Source organism: Suillus bovinus (genome assembly GCF_016758785.1).
Source record: "Suillus bovinus strain UH-Sbo-P2 chromosome Unknown EDB93scaffold_9, whole genome shotgun sequence".
Lineage (NCBI taxonomy): Eukaryota > Fungi > Basidiomycota > Agaricomycetes > Boletales > Suillaceae > Suillus > Suillus bovinus.
The window spans coordinates 366,197-384,179 of record NW_024542065.1 but is presented as its reverse complement, the minus strand read 5'-3'; the positions used below and the strand labels follow the sequence as shown (position 1 = coordinate 384,179).

General features: G+C 47.8%; 6 protein-coding genes across 6 annotated transcripts; 3 read left to right on the top strand and 3 right to left on the bottom strand.

Annotated features, from left to right (window-relative positions):
* Nucleotides 1-1,599: 1,599 nt before the first annotated feature.
* EDB93DRAFT_919861 (aspartic peptidase domain-containing protein) lies at nt 1,600-3,213 on the bottom strand. Its single transcript, XM_041457946.1, has 8 exons — nt 3,075-3,213; nt 2,899-3,002; nt 2,841-2,847; nt 2,710-2,791; nt 2,523-2,651; nt 2,333-2,466; nt 2,163-2,281; nt 1,600-2,113 (listed from the first exon to the last, which is right to left on the bottom strand). The coding sequence occupies exons 1-8, from the start codon at nt 3,115-3,117 to the stop codon at nt 1,877-1,879; spliced, it is 855 nt and encodes a 284-aa protein (XP_041310905.1). The 5' UTR covers nt 3,118-3,213; the 3' UTR covers nt 1,600-1,876.
* A 2,270-nt stretch (nt 3,214-5,483) lies between these two features.
* On the bottom strand, nt 5,484-6,971 carry EDB93DRAFT_1079365 (aspartic peptidase domain-containing protein; the record flags this gene model as incomplete). The annotated part of the gene is made up of 6 exons (XM_041445449.1): nt 5,484-5,720; nt 5,772-5,890; nt 5,942-6,075; nt 6,131-6,455; nt 6,507-6,635; nt 6,689-6,971. The coding sequence occupies 6 exons, from the start codon at nt 6,969-6,971 to the stop codon at nt 5,484-5,486; spliced, it is 1,227 nt and encodes a 408-aa protein (XP_041310904.1).
* A 1,972-nt stretch (nt 6,972-8,943) lies between these two features.
* EDB93DRAFT_1247276 (uncharacterized protein) lies at nt 8,944-9,534 on the top strand (the record flags this gene model as incomplete). The annotated part of the gene is made up of 2 exons (XM_041452570.1): nt 8,944-8,992; nt 9,191-9,534. The coding sequence occupies 2 exons, from the start codon at nt 8,944-8,946 to the stop codon at nt 9,532-9,534; spliced, it is 393 nt and encodes a 130-aa protein (XP_041310903.1).
* A 535-nt stretch (nt 9,535-10,069) lies between these two features.
* Nucleotides 10,070-10,532, bottom strand: EDB93DRAFT_1247275 (uncharacterized protein; the record flags this gene model as incomplete). The annotated part of the gene is made up of 2 exons (XM_041452569.1): nt 10,070-10,330; nt 10,383-10,532. 2 exons carry the CDS (start codon nt 10,530-10,532, stop codon nt 10,070-10,072), a joined length of 411 nt encoding a protein of 136 aa, XP_041310902.1.
* Nucleotides 10,533-11,015: 483 nt separating this feature from the next.
* Nucleotides 11,016-11,386, top strand: EDB93DRAFT_1056450 (uncharacterized protein; the record flags this gene model as incomplete). The annotated part of the gene is made up of 2 exons (XM_041444760.1): nt 11,016-11,123; nt 11,177-11,386. Coding segments are annotated over 2 exons (318 nt in total), but the record flags the coding sequence as incomplete, so codon positions are not given.
* Nucleotides 11,387-12,668: 1,282 nt separating this feature from the next.
* EDB93DRAFT_1079506 (uncharacterized protein) lies at nt 12,669-13,457 on the top strand (the record flags this gene model as incomplete). The annotated part of the gene is made up of 1 exon (XM_041445464.1): nt 12,669-13,457. One exon carries the CDS (start codon nt 12,669-12,671, stop codon nt 13,455-13,457), a length of 789 nt encoding a protein of 262 aa, XP_041310900.1.
* Between the last annotated feature and the right edge of the window lie 4,526 nt (nt 13,458-17,983).

The following is a 17,983-nucleotide window of genomic DNA, read 5'->3' as shown; positions in this document are numbered from 1 at the left end:
CGGGCTTGCAGACGATGGGACGTTGTTGTGTCATCGTGTGTTTCGCGCAAATTTTGGGGTTTTTTTGGTGAGTCCTGCGAGCGTCTGCCTATATGTATAACCAATATCCTGTTGACATGTTGTTCGGCCAACGTGGCAGATGGCAGAATCATGTGTTGTTTTCATGTGCGCTAGAGGTACCGGCCAGAGTAACCAACTATACACTCGTCAGCAAATATTCAAAAGTCTCACCTTCGTGTCGAATGTTCTCCCTTTCCATCCTCATCCCACCGTATCCATCATTCTTTCTGCATTACGAATATCTTCGAGTCGAACTTTGAGCTCCTTGGCAACCTCTGCGTCACTATCACTGCCTCGAAGTTCGTTTGTTTGCATGTGAGCGCGGCGGCACCCGACACTACGTTGGCTTGCCATCAGCAGTATTCTTAGGGTGGACATGACAGTACCAAAGGTTAGAATGCAAGGTGTTCCTCGGACAAGGTTATTATTGTGACTGTAGTCCACCAAAGCGTGTTCAGAGGCTGGTCTGCAGACTTCGTAGCCGTTGTAGAGAGTCTTGAAGCGCCTCGATTGACGCTATCATACACTGGACTTGGAGGATTTCTGACACATGTTCTGCCTGGGAGGTACTGCCATCTGCTTGCCATCAGGATCTTTACCTCCATTTCTTCCTATCCCGAGTCTCTCACGCTTACCTGTACACGTCTGTCTACTAGAATTCCTCTGTGTTGGCCTATTTCAATTTTTCTACCCGCCCGCCAACACCACGTCGTTGTCTGCAGATCCCGGTTGCCATGTCCTCCCTCCAGATGACTAGAGCCGTGACGGCAAGTTGACAAGGATGTCGAGATTGACATGACGGTTGACAGTGATGACGTTGACCGCCCGGAACTTTCCAATCACAGACTCTCATGTCTCCAGACGTTGCCTATACGTGTCCTGAGTCCCGGCACGGAGCTCTTCTGCACAGACTTCATACAGACTGGCCATTTCCTACATGACCTCCTTCTAAGATGTCTTGCTCTCGGACCTCTCGTCTGGATCATTTGTGTTTTTTTTTTCGTTATCGATGCGGATGTATCACGACCAACCAGACCACATTTGACAGCCTCTTCTCAAACTCAATAGCGCGTCCGTTTTTACCGGTGTGTCACTTCTCAACCCTACCAGGCTCCACAGTGTCAAAAAGTATGACTTCAACCATTTTGTTTCAAGTTCTCCATATAAAACCTGCCCCCTTTCCCTCAAGTTCCTTTCTCCGCTATCTCGTCTCTTCTAGCAATCCCACTTTGCATGCGCATAGTTTCACGCCCGATTGCTAACGACGTTGGTTTTGTCTAGTACTTGGTTTAACGCTGGCGTGACGACAACGTAAAACCGCTCTTGACACCACTGCTCTACGATTCTGTTTTCGAAAACATTTCGAAGTTCTCCATGTGCACTCTGCTTCCCTTCGACTGCATCGATATCTACGATAGCCTGTCTTCGTCCCTTACAATATGTGACAACTGTGGTCGCGCGGGTGGCAGCGATATCGAGGATGTTGACCTAACCGCTTGTTAGGATCTGGCATTGCATTACCACTGAGTTACGTTTGCACCTTTGTGGGAGGGCAATGGTTCCAAGACTCAGAGTTGTCAAGAGGATCATGGCATGCTCTGAGATGTATATCAGATGTATAGTAATTCCAGAAGCATGTTATCACACTATAAACACAGAGTATTTCCCCATTTGAGACAACCTGACTAGATACGACACTCTTGCTAATCATACACGAAACCCGACCGAGGAATATGACCTCCATAGCGCACAACCTTCAACTCAAATTCGTATACTGCTTTACAAAGCTACACGTCATGTACTTTGTCAGTCCACTTTAGTTGGTGGTGGCATCAGTGTACAAGGTTGTGGCAAAACCGACGCGAGAGTTGTCGGTATCGAACACGGAGTAGAAGCGCTCGAGGAATGTGTAGCCGTCAATAAAGTCAAGCCCTGAGCCACTCGCACTACCAATATCAGTAACGACAAGATATATGGCGGTGCTGCTACCACCAAGGTAAGAGTTGAGAGAACGAGGCCAGATTTGGGCGTTGGGAGTGAGAGTGTAGGTTCCCTGTGCAAACGGTAAACAAAGGGCGTGAGGGCTGACAGAAATGGCGTACGCTGCCAATTTTGAAGCTCAAGTTCTTGAGGGCATTGTATTGGGTGGAGGAAATGGAGAGAAGACCAGTCACCCCATCCAGAGTAGCACCAGTTGCAGACTGATACTTGGAGTAGGCATCTGTTGAACGCTAATTAGAGAATGATAACTTGCTGCACTCTAGATACACACCACTGGCAATGTAAATAAGGGTGGTTCCAGTATCGACGATACCAGCAGTGGAGGATAAGAGCGTCGCGGAGCCGTAGGTGATGCTCTCATTGATACCCCAATAGCTCGATGCAGTTGTGGTGGTAGTAAGAGGACTGAAACAAAACAATTACTATCAGCCTGGGTTGATCTAGGAGCTGAGATGGCTTACGTGTACGCAATGGACCCAGTGTGCTTGGTAGTGTCAGTTCCACCGAAGGTGAGCTCTCCATTGGTAACTGACGTCGAAGTGGTGGGCTCAAAAGAGACACTAACAACCTTCTGAGAAATTTTGCCTTGGCTATGCAGGTTGTCAGTGACAGTCGGTATCGCCGTTGTCTGTTTATTTGTCAGGGTACCCTCTGTCAAATTTACAGGCCCAATGCCAAGAATGCCGTCGACACCAGTGAAGCCCGACGAAGTAGAAGCAACACCAATCGACTGCGCGGTAATGGTGAGTCCACTACCGAGCGTGACGGTATCAGTGTACTCAGTTCCTGTAGATAATTGTAGGTATTTTCAACGTATGATATTGTTATATGTCATACCAGAGAAGAAGCCAGAACCGTAGCCGACCGACACAGGCTCACCGGTGTCGACGCTGGTGCTAGTATTGACGTACGCAGTGCTGGCGCCAACCCATGTGTTCGAGCTACCAGTGTCGACAATTAAGTTATCTTCAATGATGCATTAGCAACCCCATATTTCTCAATGTTAAACTTACAGGTTGTGGCGGGGCTACCAACACCAACTGCTATAAGGTACATTATACCAACGTTGGTCACAGGAGTGCTAGCAGCACGGCTGCCGTGCTTGCTCAAGTAGCGGTCCTTAATGGCATCCACGCGAGCTTTATCCTGCTGCAGGAGGTTAATAGGACCGTTTGAGACATTTAGCCTCCTGATAATGGGGAGGGTGATGGGGGAATTGCCAACTTTAACGGGCGATCCTACGATTGACAAAGCCAGAAGGAGAATCGTCAACAAGGATGCTGCGGGGAACATGGCTGACTCGAAAGTAATATCATACTCAGTGGTCCATTATATACGCGTTGGCGAATAATAGGCACCCATATATGAAACAACTCCTCTCGCAAATGCGATGACGAGATAGTTGCGGTCCGAGTTATCACGAGTGCAAGGATTCGACTTCCTGATAAAAGAATAGCGACAAGAAGCTTTTGTTTGATACAAGGGGACAGGAGGTTGCCCCTGGTTGTCGCGAGTCTGCCAAGGATGGAGTTGTTGAACTGATGTCATTTGCCAACTCGGCCCGAAACTATGGAATAGAATGATGGAATCAACAAGATGAATGAATGACGAAGCTCGCCGTTTTTTGAAGCACATTTACCCATGGTGCAATGGTTCATTTATGCAAGTGAGAAAATTTTGCTGGAGGTTCGCATGACTACAGAGTCAGTCCCTCGACCACGAAAGAGATCAGTGCACACTGCAAATGTTATCCCGTGATGTGTGCATCAGTCTCAGATTTCCATCGGGAATCAACATAGGCCACTTACACAGGTATCGTCTAAGGGTCAAGAAGTCTCAAAATAATTCATGCTATCATGGTCCAGGGGTTGTCGATACGCCATGTGCGAGCACCTCATGGAAGAGTCTTTTCCTGGGAACTGGAACTCCACTGGCAGATTGATTGTCGATATTGGTTTGACCCAGGTGGTGGACAAGAAGTAACCAGTTTGTACCCCTGCCGATGGGGCGGACGTCGATGATAAGTAATTGATCAAGTCCCTCAGTGCTACTGCTCTTCGAGCGATAAGCGATGGGAGTTGTTTACTTCATACTTGAAGTTGACGTGAATCTGAGATTGTGTGCCGAGTCGCCGAAGTGCAAAGATTACAAGCAAAAACACACCAATATTGAGTGTAGGGCACTGTCAGAGCTTGCTTCATGCGGACCACTGTGGCGACTGTGTCGTCGGCGGCGGCCATGGCGACTAATCGAGTCAGCGAGTACGCAATTGTGAGAGTTTCGTTGTGGATTCTCTCTTGCCGCTCCTTCAGCGCTGTCGTTGTCGATGCACTGACATGATGAGTATGGGTATCGGCAAATCGTTCGGCTCTCGTGTTTCACTCTCCGAACAAACCGTCCAGTTTTTCGCAGTTTTTTTTTCGACCTGTAGGCACAAAGAATAGAGTAGGGTTATAGTGCCAGCAAGATGGATAGACGCAAACGTTGCGAAGCAGATGTAGTAGAAGATACGTGCATTTTGAAATAGAGAGCCAAGAACATGTAGATCGCCAAAACGGGTCTAGAAGAGCAACATCACAACACCGCATCAACGAACAACCTGACTCGGAATTAGAACAGTACGAAGATGTTGCCCTCAGTGCATCGTATACCGTCATATAGCGCCATGTACTAAAAGCACCGTATTAGTTCACTCGAGCGGTGCTTGCAGCTCTGCGGCTATACCATGCCACATCATGCATCAAATTAGTAGTTATAGCCGATTCTCCTGCTCCTGTTGCTCACTCATTCAAACTTCCTCAGCCACGCCCCTGCCGGTCATTCCCAATTGACCGAAGCTTGTGCTTGGCTTGCCCACACGGGCAAATTCGCCCTTGCTGAGGGGCCCATTGCATCTAATTTCGAGGTGATGCTCCAACTTCAATGCATGTTCAACTGCACTTGATAAGCTGGCGACCACGCGGTAGCTTGGTCGTGTGATGTTAAAGTTCTCTCTAATGCACCCGCAAAGAATGCAATATCTTACCCCGGTAACCGCACACATATCATCAACTTCTCTGTGAGTAGCTTTCCTTCTCTTCAGCTTGAAATTGGGCAACAACGCGGTCTGTAACTATAGTAACTACAGTCGAGTACACATCATTCTCATGGAAGAGCTTGAACAATTGTAAGTGTCTGCAAGATTAGTATTGACTATTAGAATATCATCCGTCCCTTGCTGTAGCCCTTTGTGAATCTAAATGCTTAGAGATTTGCATCAGTCTTTGCTAGGTGGTCTCGCGATCTGCGGCAAGTGGAGCTGGGGTGTCGTCGTGGAACAGCAATAGCTAACGTTCGAACGGCCCCAGTCATGAGATACTATAGGTTGTGAGAAATGTTACATCATGACGTATAAATACCTAATACCCAACAAAAAAATTGCATCAGTTGGTGGTGGCATCCGTGTATGTGGTTGTGGCAAAACCGACTCGGGAGTTAGTGGTATCGAACACGGAGTAGAAGCGCTCAAGGAAAGTGTAGCCATTGATGAAGTCGAGACCTTCACCACTGGGGGTGCCAAGGTCGCTGACGACGAGGTAGATGTAGTTGGTGGTACCACCAATATAGGTGTTTAGGGTACGAGGCCAGATCTGGCCGTTAGGCGTGAGAGCGTAGGTGTTCTGCAAAACGGTGAACAAGGGGCATCAACGCTTGAAACAGAAATGACGTACGCTGCCAATATTGAAGTTCAGGTTCTGGAGGGCACTGTATTGGGTGGAGGTAATGCGGAGAAGACCAGTCGTGTCGTCCAGAGTGGCACCGGTCTCAGACACGTACTTGTCGTAGGCATCTATCGAAAACTGATTAGACTATGATTACTCGTTGTACCGGAGATACGCACTGCTGGCAAGGAGGATGAGGGTAGTGCCAGTGTCAACGATACCAGCCGTCTCAGCCAAGATGGTCGTGCTGCCGTAAGTGATGCTCTCGTTGATACCCCAGTAGTAGGATGCAGGGTAGGTTGTGGTGAGAGGACTGGAATAACCAATTACTGTTAGTCAGGATTACTATTTGAGTTGCAGAAACTTACGTGTATGCAAGGGTGCCAGTGTACTTGGTAGCGTCGGTTCCACCGAAAGTGAGCTCTCCATTGGCGTCTGACTCAGTAGTGGTGGGCTCGAAGGAGATACCAACAACAATCTCGGAGATGATGCCTTGACTGTACAGGTTGTCAGTGACAGTCGGGATCGTCGTGTCCGGTTCATTCGTCAGGGTACCCTCTGTCAGGTCTAGGGGCCCGATGCCAACGATACCGTCAACGCCGGTAAAACCCGTCGAAGTAGAAGCAACACCAATTGACTGCGCGGTAATGGTGAGCCCACTACCGAGAGTGACGGTGTCGGTGTACTCAGTTCCTGTGGATAATCGTAAATATTTTCAACGTATGATATCGTTGTATGTCATACCGGAGAAAGACCCAGAACCGTAGTCGACCGCTACAGGCTCGCCAGTGTCGACGCTGGTGCTGGTCTTCACGTACGGAGTGCTGGCACCAACCCATGTGTTTGAACTACCGGTGTCGACGATCAGTTGGTCTACGATAAAACATTAGCACCCACACAGGCATGTTTTTCGGTATTGAACTTACAGGTTGTGGCAGGGCTGCCAACGCCAACCGCTGCGATGTAGCCTACCGCATCATTTGTGACAGTAATGCTACCAGTACGACGGCTGAGAGTGCTATCTCCTTTGAGATTTTTGAGGGCGGCTGCGCGAGATTGGTCGTGCTGCACGAGGTTGATGGTACCACCAGAGGTGTTGAGCCTCCTGGCGATAGGGAGGGTGACGGGGGAGTTGCGAACTTCAACAGGCGATGCCGCGATGGACAAGGCCAGGAGGAGAGTCGTCAACAGGGATGCAGCTGGGAACATGGCTGAGCTGTACTGGAGTGTAATGATCATACCACATTTTCGAGGCCCATTATATATGTGCTGGTAAGCATGTAAAAACGGTGCTGGAAGGTGAGCACATGGTTAATCTCATTCTAAGGCTGAACCGTATGGAACGCACCTCCTCACCGACAATAGGAATAACTAAACAACCGACTCGTTACGCGTACACCTTGTATAAAAAGCGACATAGCGGGATAGGTAGCCTGTTTTAAACGTGAGTAAGAGGGGCTGTCCATGAGGACCATCTAGTTTATTCATGGACCGATAGTTGGCGAATGCTTACCTTACACGGTAAAGTACACGCATGATGAGTCCTTCGCAGTGCACCATCGCCGGGTGCGTCACTTTCGAGACTCCACCATGCATACTACTGCAGAGGCTGAATGAATGGCGCCCGAGCTTGATGATATCACATTGAAAAAATTTGCACACTGATGTGAACACAATTAATACCCACCAACTCCAGTCGTGAGCATTCCTGTGTGATAGAACTCGCGACAACCAACAGAGGCCATTGTTTCTGAAGAAAAAAGAAATTTGATGCAAATGGAAAATAATGAACAAGATAGCGATCTAATTTTTCGTGGCGAATGGTGAGCATGATGATACCGATATCTTGCCTTGATCTGCCGTTTGGAGATGGGAAGATTAGAGCCGAATGACTTTGCATGAATGATACCTAGCAGCTACTAGTAGTGGCCAGGGCCTAGCAGTATCCTGGCCGCACTTGTTCTTTGTCGGGACCACGACCTCTTTCCCGTAATGAGCCCGGCAGGAACATGTGCCATAGTCTGAATCACATAGTCTCCAGATATTATATACTAGGCCATCCGTGTGCTTGTGAAGTAGTGAGTCGCAGCCATCTCCTGATTCTTCCTCATCGCGAAGAACGCCCATAGTGAGTGTGATGGTGATTACATGATCATGATTTATTAATAATTTCTTCCTTTCATGGTTCCGGCCGAGGCAGTTTAATTATAGGTGTGGGCCATTAGCATCTATGTTTAGAGAGTTTGTAGTACCCTGTTATGACTCCGAGCTCGCTCGATTCCCTCAACTCCCTCTGCAAAAAGTCCGAACACCCTCACGGCATTCACAGGGTTCAAGACCCCAGTAGCCCCCCAGGATGTTCACTTCAAGAAACATTTGATGGCATCCATGTATATATACCCTAGCCACACCCGTCCCTGCACATCATATTTTCCCCCCATTCTTTCTGTGTCTTCATCACTGTTGTTGGCAATGTGGGACTTCCTTCAATGATCTCCCTGCTCTTCTCTCATCATGTTGCCCCTTTCCTCTGTGCCATAATTTATCACTTGGTCCACAGTCATCTTTACTTGTCCTCCGGTCTGTGTTAGACTTCGTATTACCTTGTATCAGCTTGATGGCATGTACCCGTTGCATGCAATATATTGCTTTGTTTGTTCCTACTATGACTTCATGCGCTCTTCAGATGCTTACATCAGTAAACCAGCAAGAAGAAGGTTTTCTTAGATATATATGACAGAATCAGGTTCAAAGTCAATAAATAGATATATATTTATATTCCAAGATGAAGTGATACTGTAGAGATATGCGCTTAGCTTCGACGTCATCTGGGTGTGACCAACTGAACCTTAGCTTCGAAGATTCGAAGATGGGTGTGACCTGTGACATGTCAAAAATAGCTTCAAATCAGCACCACTACCAGCTGCTGTCAGCAAGAGCTCACAGCTGATGGTGATGAAGAAAATTTTGGTCATGTAAAGCGAGATGCATGGCAAATAATCAGTACAAGAATTTTTGAGAACATTTTTGCATTTTTTTTCATGTTTTACCGTGTGTCACAATTTACCTTCGATGACTTCAATCTTGTGTGATGGTCACACGAAATAGCTTTGATTCATTGGATGTGTGACACTGTGACAAAGCTAAGTGTGTATCTCTACAGTATATAATTGGGAGCACTATGACTTTGAATGACAAGCAATTACCAAAAAATTACAAGTCTGATGTTGGTATGTAAGATGTCGCAACTGTGATCCATGGTAGATAAATGTCGATAGATGATTGCTGGAATTGCAATATTATGTAATATCAAGCTGTGCTGCTCAGAATGCTGACTAAGGTATGCACCTGTGGGAGTTGAGGGTTTGACAATTTTCACTCATCTTTGAGCTCACTCTTTTACTCTAAACATCTCCATTCCTCAAAAGTCAAGACCTTTATTTTTGGCAGTTCTTCATGGACCCTCCTTCCAGTTCCCTCTCCTTGGTGGTCCCTCCTCTCTGGCCTTCTTTTGGGGATCCTCCTTAGCTCCTTGGTGGACCCTTCTTTGGTGGATCCTCCTTCCTGGCCTTTGGTGGGCCCTCCTTCCTGGCTCCTTCATGGACCTTCCTCCCCGGCCTTTGGTGGACCCTCCTCCCTGGCTCCTTCGTGGACCTTCCTCCTGGCCTTCTTTGATGGACCTTCCTCTCTGGCCTCCATGGCTCCCATCCCTGGCTTCTTTGGTGGTCCCTCTTTCATGGTCCCTTCAATTGGTGGATATTTTCCAACTTGATAGGTAATTGCAAAGTGACTGTCAAGATTGTACTGTTGGTACATTAGTAAACTACAACTTTTCCCACAGCGAGCACAAAATCTGGGGTCTTATGCAGCCAGCCACAGACTTCCACAGTTCTCCCAATGTCTCAGCTCACTCAGACCACAAGGTATCCAGTTATACAGTTCTATATGGCCTGCAGCACTTTGCAGCACATTTCAAATTATATACTGTATATCCCAGTAGTAGTAGTACTTCAATATGATTCAATTTCAATGCTCAAAATTTTCGCTAAGTCCAAACAACTTGAGTTGGAGCAATTTAATTCAAATGCACACCAAGTGTGCATGCAAGATCATCATATTACAATAAAACAACAGAGCTATCCCACATTACATTTGAAGTTGTATCTATGTACATATAGGTGGTATAATGGTAGTAAATAGATGCGATTCAAGGTCAATCTAGCTGGACCATGATGTGATGGCATCCCAATGATTCTAAACATGTAATATTAGCAGTGCTGTGAGGTATAGTATGTAATTGGAAGAACTTACCTTGCAAACTTGGCATGGGTCCATGATGAGAAAACCCATGTTTTTTTAAATGCGATCCGCATGTGGCCTATTCCTATGTCTGCCTTGGTGAGTTTTTGCTTTGAAATGTCGGATTTGTGCTTCGAGAGATTTGCCATGACTTCATGTTCACAGACCATGCAGTCAGCAAGCACCTTCTCCACATTGAATACATCCCATCTGGCCCTTGCGAGGTCCATGACGAGGTTCACTTCAAGATCATCGACATCATTGATCACCTGTAAAAATGTTAACGAGTATTGTTCACCATGGAAGGTATGTGTTACTCACCATTGACCTGATAGCATCTACTACTTCATACAAGTCAGAAATGCCATGACCAGATTGACACAGAGTATTAGTGTTTGCATGTAAGTGAAGAGGGCAATGTGAAGTTGATGGGATATCACTAATATTGAGATGGACTGCACTGGTTGACATGGCGTGTTGAAAAGCACTTTATTGATTCTGAGAATGTAACTTGACATTCTAACAATTGTATGCATACCTGACAGTACTAATACTATGTCATACCAGTGTCCTTTGTGCAGCAAAGACAGCTTCAAAGACCACGGTGCTGTTGCTCGACATATGAGCCAGCCTTGCTCTGGTTGTAACACCTGGCTACAGGATCTCATACGCTTGTGCTCAGCATCCATTCATACTACCAACCCCGTGGATATCAACAATGCACCAAATATTCCTGATGTTGACATGGAGCCTCAAGATGACAGGCCTGGATTCGCAGGCTGGGATGAGGTATTTCAAGGTAGTGATGAGGGTGATGGTCAAGTCCATGGGGAGGAAATGCTGACTCACTTGGACTTCATTGACTGGCATCCCCAACCCTCTCAAACACATGGCAGGGGACGCACTTTCCTCGACTTGTTTCATTCCGACCAGAACAATGTGTATTATGTAACAAACCATTATTACCCATTTAGTGGCCGAAAAGACTGGGAGGTTGCCTCCTGGCTGCTATGTTCGCGGTTGAGCATGGCAAAGATCAATAGTTTTCTTTCACTCGAGATGGTCAGTTTTAATTCTTTTATTCCATTCACAGTTCTGACAATTGTCTTATTCAGATCAAGAGTCTCCCCTTGTCTTTTTGCTCAGCCAAGGAACTACGTGGTCGAGCGGAAATGCTGCCCAGCGGTCCTCCCTGGTTGTCCCAAGTAATCCCTACTGCGCATCCCACAAAATCACCTGTCATCTTGTATTGGTGCGATCCCCTGGACTGTCTCGCAAGCATTCTAAATCACCCTTTCTTTCATGATCAGATAGATTTTACACCTTGCAGGGTGTATGCTACTGTGCAGCGACTGTGCTGCATGTACTCTGAATAGATGACTGCTGATGACGCATGGAACATGTATGTGCGTTTTTCTTTATTTCTGTGAGTCGCTGTACTTACTCATTTTCAAACAGTCAGCCCTGCCAAGAGGTGAATGCTCCTTGGGACAATCTCGTCATCTGACAAGACCAATATCTCTATGATGGTAGGTGACAGAGTCACACATCCCCTCCTCATCAGCCTCACCAATATTCACATGTCCACCCAGCTCAAATCATCATCTAATGCCTTCGTTCTTACCGCCCTCCTCCCTGTTTCAAAATTTATGTATAAAAAAAAATGTATGTGAGGCGTGCTTGAGGATTGCCTTATTCATGAATGCCTAAATATTGTACTGCTTCCCCTCAAGCAGGCCACTTGCAAAGGAGTTATGTTGTCTGATCCTGTTGGGCACAGTCGATACTGCTTCACGCTGCTCATAAGCTATATCATCGACACTCCAGAGGCCATGATGCTGGCTACTGTTGGTGGGAAAACCTCCCCAGTCACTATGGCGATGTACAAGCAATTTGGAGACCTTTCCACCACAAGCCTCATACCAAATCAACTACACTTGCCCAGCTGCATGTCATCCAAACAAAGGCTGATCCTGACAATATTGAAGTATTTTTTCGTGAAGCTCAGAAGTTTCGCTTAAACAGCATATCTGAACCATTCTTTGAGGATTGGGTCCTTTCTGAACCATCCCATTTTTTCACTCCCAAGACTCTTCACCACATCCATCGGGAGTTCTATGACCATGATGTGAAGTGGCTCATTTGCACAGTCGGGGACACAGAGCTCAATTTTTGCTTTTCTGTGTTACAGCCCATTTGGGAATCTATTATGTAACGAGGCACGAATGAAAGAATAGAGTAAGGTCTTCGAGCGAATGAAAGGTGCGGCACCACTTCTTGTTTCCGTGCCGCGACCATCGTTCATCGCTGTGTAATTCATTCTCCTCCTCGTATTTCTTTTTCTATATCAAAACCCTCCATAAAAACTTTAAGAACTAAATCACTCTATACCTACCCAATAACTATCATGGTCGACCCAACAACTGAAACATGCCCGGACTACGCGGGCCCACTCTACACTGGTATCTGCACCGACTTAATAACAGCTACGGGATGAACAGAACAGGAGGTCATAGACCGCCTCGTAGACACCTGGAACGCAGGCCACGAAGAGAGAATCCTCGCTTGGGAACAACAGCAAGAGAATGAAGCAGCTAGCGGTTGCCAATGCCTGAAAGAGCTCGCGAAGCACAGGAAGAAGCAGAACGTGTCATACGAGAGGAAGAAGCACAGAAGGAACGTGCAGAAGCAGAGAAGAAAAAACCGAAAATGAATGGATTCGAGGAAACCTCGACAGTAGGAGACTTCCTAGCTCCCCGCCCCTCCCAATACGCAGTTCAAAAGCTCACAAATTTTGAATACATAGAATTATGGTACTTTTCTCCGGATGGATGCAAGGAAGCCCTAAAAACCTCGAGATCTATCGCAGACGACTACGGTCTGACCAAGGTGGACGATCAGCTCACCATTCGCCCAGCTTCAGCCTTCAAAGCCTCGAGGGCAGCGTTAGCAGACCACGATTTGCCTTTCTCAGTATTCTTACGAGCAAAGAACATGTTCCTCGTCCAAATCAGCCAGGCCAAATGGCCCCAAACCCACATTGATTCCCTCTCGCTTTTCTTCTGGCGCCTCGAAAACCATGCGATTCGCAACCACAGCGACATTGGTGACATGGTTATCCTTAACTATGCTTCGAGAGTACGCCACGATTGGCACGACTACTTGAAGCGAGATGAAGGTTTCAACATTGGAAACCTTAATGAGACTCTCTTACGCACGATCAATGAAGAACTCTGGGACAAAGTGCGATCCCGAACCCTGCCCTTGGTATGTATCGAACTCCCCATAAAAACACCAGCTAACCACACAACTGTTCTACCTACATACCTACTTCTACTCCCACCCACAACCCACGTACGTGGATGCCCGCGATGTCACTCCCGCGGATGCCTATGATGTCACTCCCGTGGATGCCTGCACACATGCTCACGTGGATGGTGTATTCACTCAACACACAGCCTTAGAGCAAGGACTCATCCTACCAAAGCAATTCCCGAAAATCGAGCTACCGTGACACACGTAGCAACAATCACCGGAACCGTAACTCACGCTCACGCTCACCTGTTCGCAGGAGGAGAGGCCCAGAAAGGCAGATCATCCTCACCAGACAATACCCGGGACAAGCAACGTCGCGAGGGTTTTTCTCGCAGCGCAGGCTCCTGCGGCCGTTCAGCCTGCGCTGTATGTCTGGGCCGTTTCGCACACGACATCCGTCACTGCAACTCCAGCAACCTCTGGGATGGGTCCAGTGCCCACTGCCGTCGAGCACAAGACGGTTGCATTGTCAACCCCCAAGGACTCCCACTATGCTACAAATGGCAACGTCCCGAGAGCTGTGCAGCCCAAAACCACGAATCATCTCACGAATGTTCAGGCTGCGGAGAAAAAGACCATGGAGCGCAGAAATGCTCTCAAGTCGAGAAAGCATGAGGCATGCACCCCTTACAATGCCAATGAATGGCAACGTCTCCTCAAAGAGACAAATCTCCTTAGTAGATACCCATCTATACCTAGATGCCTCGTCAGTGGTTTTTCGGGAGGCATTCCTCCAATCACATGTACATACGCACCCGCTAACAGCTCCACCCTTGACGAGAATGTGGACGCATTCTGGAACATCATCGATCGTGAATTCTCCAAAGGCCGATTCATCGGCCCGTTCAGCGCTGAAGAACTCAAGTCCATCATCGGCGAATTTCAAACATCTCCCTTATCCCTTGTTCTCAAACCAGGCAAACCAGGCAAATTCCGCCTGGTACAAAACCTTTCATTCCCTATTCGTCCATTACCTTCCATCAGATCAATTAATTCTAGGGTCGACTCTGACCTATTCCCATGTACCTACGGGACTTTTCCCATTATTTGTCAAGCAATCTGGAGCCTACCTCCTGGCTCGCAAGGAGCCGTTCTTGACGTTGCGGAGGCATACCGAACGATTCCCCTCCACCACTCACAATGGCCTGGCCTGGCCATACGCCTACCGGGTGACGACACATTTGCAATTGATACTGCCCTCTGCTTCAGATTCAGCCCCTCTGCAGGAATTTACGGAAATGTGGCAGATGCGGGTGCTGACATCCTACGTGGCAAAGGTATTGGCCCCATATCTAAATGGGTTGATGACCACTTGTTTTTTCGTATTAGGACAGAGTACATCGAAGAATTCAATAGACATCGCTTACGTTCAGCACATGAAATTGAGAAGAACGGAGGAGTCATCATTGATGGCGGCCGCAAATGGTATAAAGGGGCAACCCTGCCAAATGACAACATCGAAGAATTCGATGAAGACATGCTGTTCCCCCTTCAGGACTTATCTGATCGATCCCCACGATCCTTCGAGGACTCGCAATATACATACTGCTTCGACGACATTGATTTCTATTCTTCCTTACTGGGAATCATCTGGGAAATATCAAAAGACCATCCTTTTAGCTCCAAGCCGCTTTTCATTGGATTTGTTTGGGACATTACCAAACATACCGTGGCGTTGTCAAGCCAGAAGCAGACAAAATACCTCGAAGCTATCACCATATGGCAATTGAAGCGGACACACACCCTCCACGAGGTCCAAAAGCTGTACAGGAAGCTATCACACGCATGCCTCATTATTCCGATTGGACGAGCTTACCTCACCAGCTTGGAAAGCATGCTGGGCATATTTAAAGACCACCCACACATGCCCCGAACCTCCCCTCGTAACACACCGGAAGACATTGAGTGGTGGAAATCAGCTCTTAGTCCCAGCTACATTGCCCGCCCAATACCAGGACCCTGCATTGTCCATGATCCCCTTGCCTATTCGGATGCTAGCTCTGGCCACGGAGTCGGAATTGTCATCAACGGGCGATGGCAGGCATGGAAACTCTCATCCAGTTGGCAGAGAGATGGGCGTGACATCGGTTGGGCAGAGAGCATTGGGTTTCGAACTCCTCGTTCGGACCATCACCAAGGTTGCTCCCCCTGGAACTCATTTCAAGGTCTACGGTGACAATCGGGGTGTTGTCGAAGGGTGGTGGAAAGGATGCAGTAGAAATCGGGCCTGCAATGAAGTCTTCAAGCAGATTCATGCACTCGCTGCCAGTGCCGAGTGTACAATACTTACTCGATATGTCCCAAGCAAAGAAAATCCTGCCGACAGCCCCTCGTGCGGGATATATCCCCCCGCATCTGAAAGGCTCCCCCAAATTCCAATCCCAAGAGAATTGCAAGCATTTATTTCCAATGTCTCCACCAGTGATCTCACCTCCCACGTCATCCATGGAGCCAGTGCCTTCGGCACGCACCAACCGTTTCCGACAATGGTCGAAAAGCTCGGAAACGACGAGTACGAGCACCGTGCATCCATCAACCGTGAACTCGAGCGAAGAGGGGAAGCACTCTTCCAAACATCGCAAAGCTTGTAAGTCAATCCCCACGCCAAAGTGGGACAATTAACCTCCAACACACACCGTCGCAGCCTATAACAGCGACCTAAGTCCAATACCATCACCTCTACGCCCACACTGTGCAGCAAAGGACAGGCTGTATCTATGGCAACCCGTATCCCCGCGATCAACAAGAGATGCGCAGGGACAGATCCTACCTCTAACCCCATCCGACATCGAACATATTCGAGAGGTCATGGTCCACGGATACGCAGAAGGAACCCGCGAGTCGTATGGATCTGGACTACTCATCTTCCACGTCTTCTGCGACAGCAAAAGCATCCCAGAGAACCAGAGAGCCCCAGCAAACCACATCCTAATTTCGTCATTTATATCATGCATGGCAGGACACTATTCTGGGAAGACTATATCCAACTACGTTTATGGTGTCCGTGCATGGCACGTTTTACACGGGGTATTATGGGCACTAAACGACATGGAAATTGACACCCTTCTCAAAGCAAGCTTATCCATGACCCCCTCGACAGCCAAGCGCAGCAAGCGAGAACCTTACACAGTCGAACTCATCATAGCCATTCGAGAACAACTCAATCTATCAGACCACCTGGATGCCGCCGTCTTCGCCTGTCTAACCACGGCGTTCTACGCTACAGCGAGGGCCGGAGAGTTCACTGTCCCACGCCTAGATGCCTTTGACCCCAAGCTGCACATAACTCCTGCCAACATGACAGACGTCCGTGATCGACAGAACCTTCTCACCAAGAACTTTCACTTGCCTCGCACAAAGACATCATTAGAAGGAGAGGATGTGCACTGGGCCAAGCAATCAGGACACTCGGACCCTGAAGCAGCTTTTCTGAATCACATGGCCGTCAACGAGCCCCCCGCCAACTGCGCTCTTTTTTCGTACTGCCACAAGAACTCACATAGGCCGCTGACAAAGACGAAACTCACGCAAAGGCTAGCGGCGGCAACCAGAGCAGCAGGGCGAGAACCATTACAGGGACATGGCATCCGCATAGGATCCACCCTCGAATATCTCCTTCGAAACATCCCTTTCGATGTCGTCAAAGTCAAAGGACGCTGGGCAAGCGACACTTTTCTCAAGTATCTTCGCCGCTATGCCCAAATACTGGCGCCCTACATGCAGGCTGTCCCATCCTTGCAGGACCAGTTTCTTCGCTACACCTTACCCCCAGTTCGTGGAGGTTAAGCACCGGAAGTAACCAAAAGACGAAACATGTGAGTATTTCACGCCCGTCTCCTAAAATGTGGGGTATCCAAGGCAACTGTGAGTTTCGCTGGATGCATCAACGAACTCCTAACGTTTGGGAATCGCAGCTCACCTCCTTTTTCTCTTAGGTTGCACTCCTCGGGGCCGGAAAGCGCTGCGCGCTCTCGCCCAAAAGCTCACACTCAGTCTCGCCATCAGAATCTATCCAAGCACGTTCTATTCCTCCAAGTATACCAGTAGTACAAAATCTATCCATTTGTCGTGTCGGAATGAACCTCGAAGACACAGGATTTCGCCATTTTCACAGTGGCATTTCAAAGCTCAAACAGGTTATCGGCCGTGCTCAGTGTGACATCTAACACTTGATTATTGCAGTTAGTGCAGACGCAGCACCTTGTGCTGTGATCACTGCCATCCGAGCTCTGTTGGACTTTCGTTATCTCGTGCAGTCACATCACCAAAAGTCCACAAACCAGAAATTACCTGATTTGGGTTGTGGCTGCGCCACAGCGCTTCTCAGACATGCCACATCATGATCGTTGACTCTGTGTCATGCTAAACTACATAGCATTTGCACAATGTCATATTAAGCTGTATGTTAACCTGACAGCGAGTAGCTAATGTTTATCTTGGTCTGCTATGACATTATCTATCCCATGTGTAGTATATTGTTGAGTAATATAATTAAAGTGCACCATAACCCTCTCGTGCAAGCACATCATCGTCAAGTTCCTCATCTGAATCAGCCTCTACTCTATCGTCTGGGTCATCTTCATCTTCCCCATCTTCCTCGTCATCAC

Excerpts from the sequence above, each read along its gene's own strand:
- EDB93DRAFT_919861 (XM_041457946.1), bottom strand. The coding sequence starts at position 3,117 with ATGTACCTTATAGCAGTTGGTGTTGGTAGCCCCGCCACAACCT. Across the intron at positions 2,652-2,709 it reads GCCTGTAAATTTGACAGAGG|CCAAGGCAAAATTTCTCAGA; the intron begins GTACCCTGACAA and ends CAACCTGCATAG. Across the intron at positions 2,467-2,522 it reads ACTGGGTCCATTGCGTACAC|TCCTCTTACTACCACCACAA; the intron begins GTAAGCCATCTC and ends GTTTTGTTTCAG.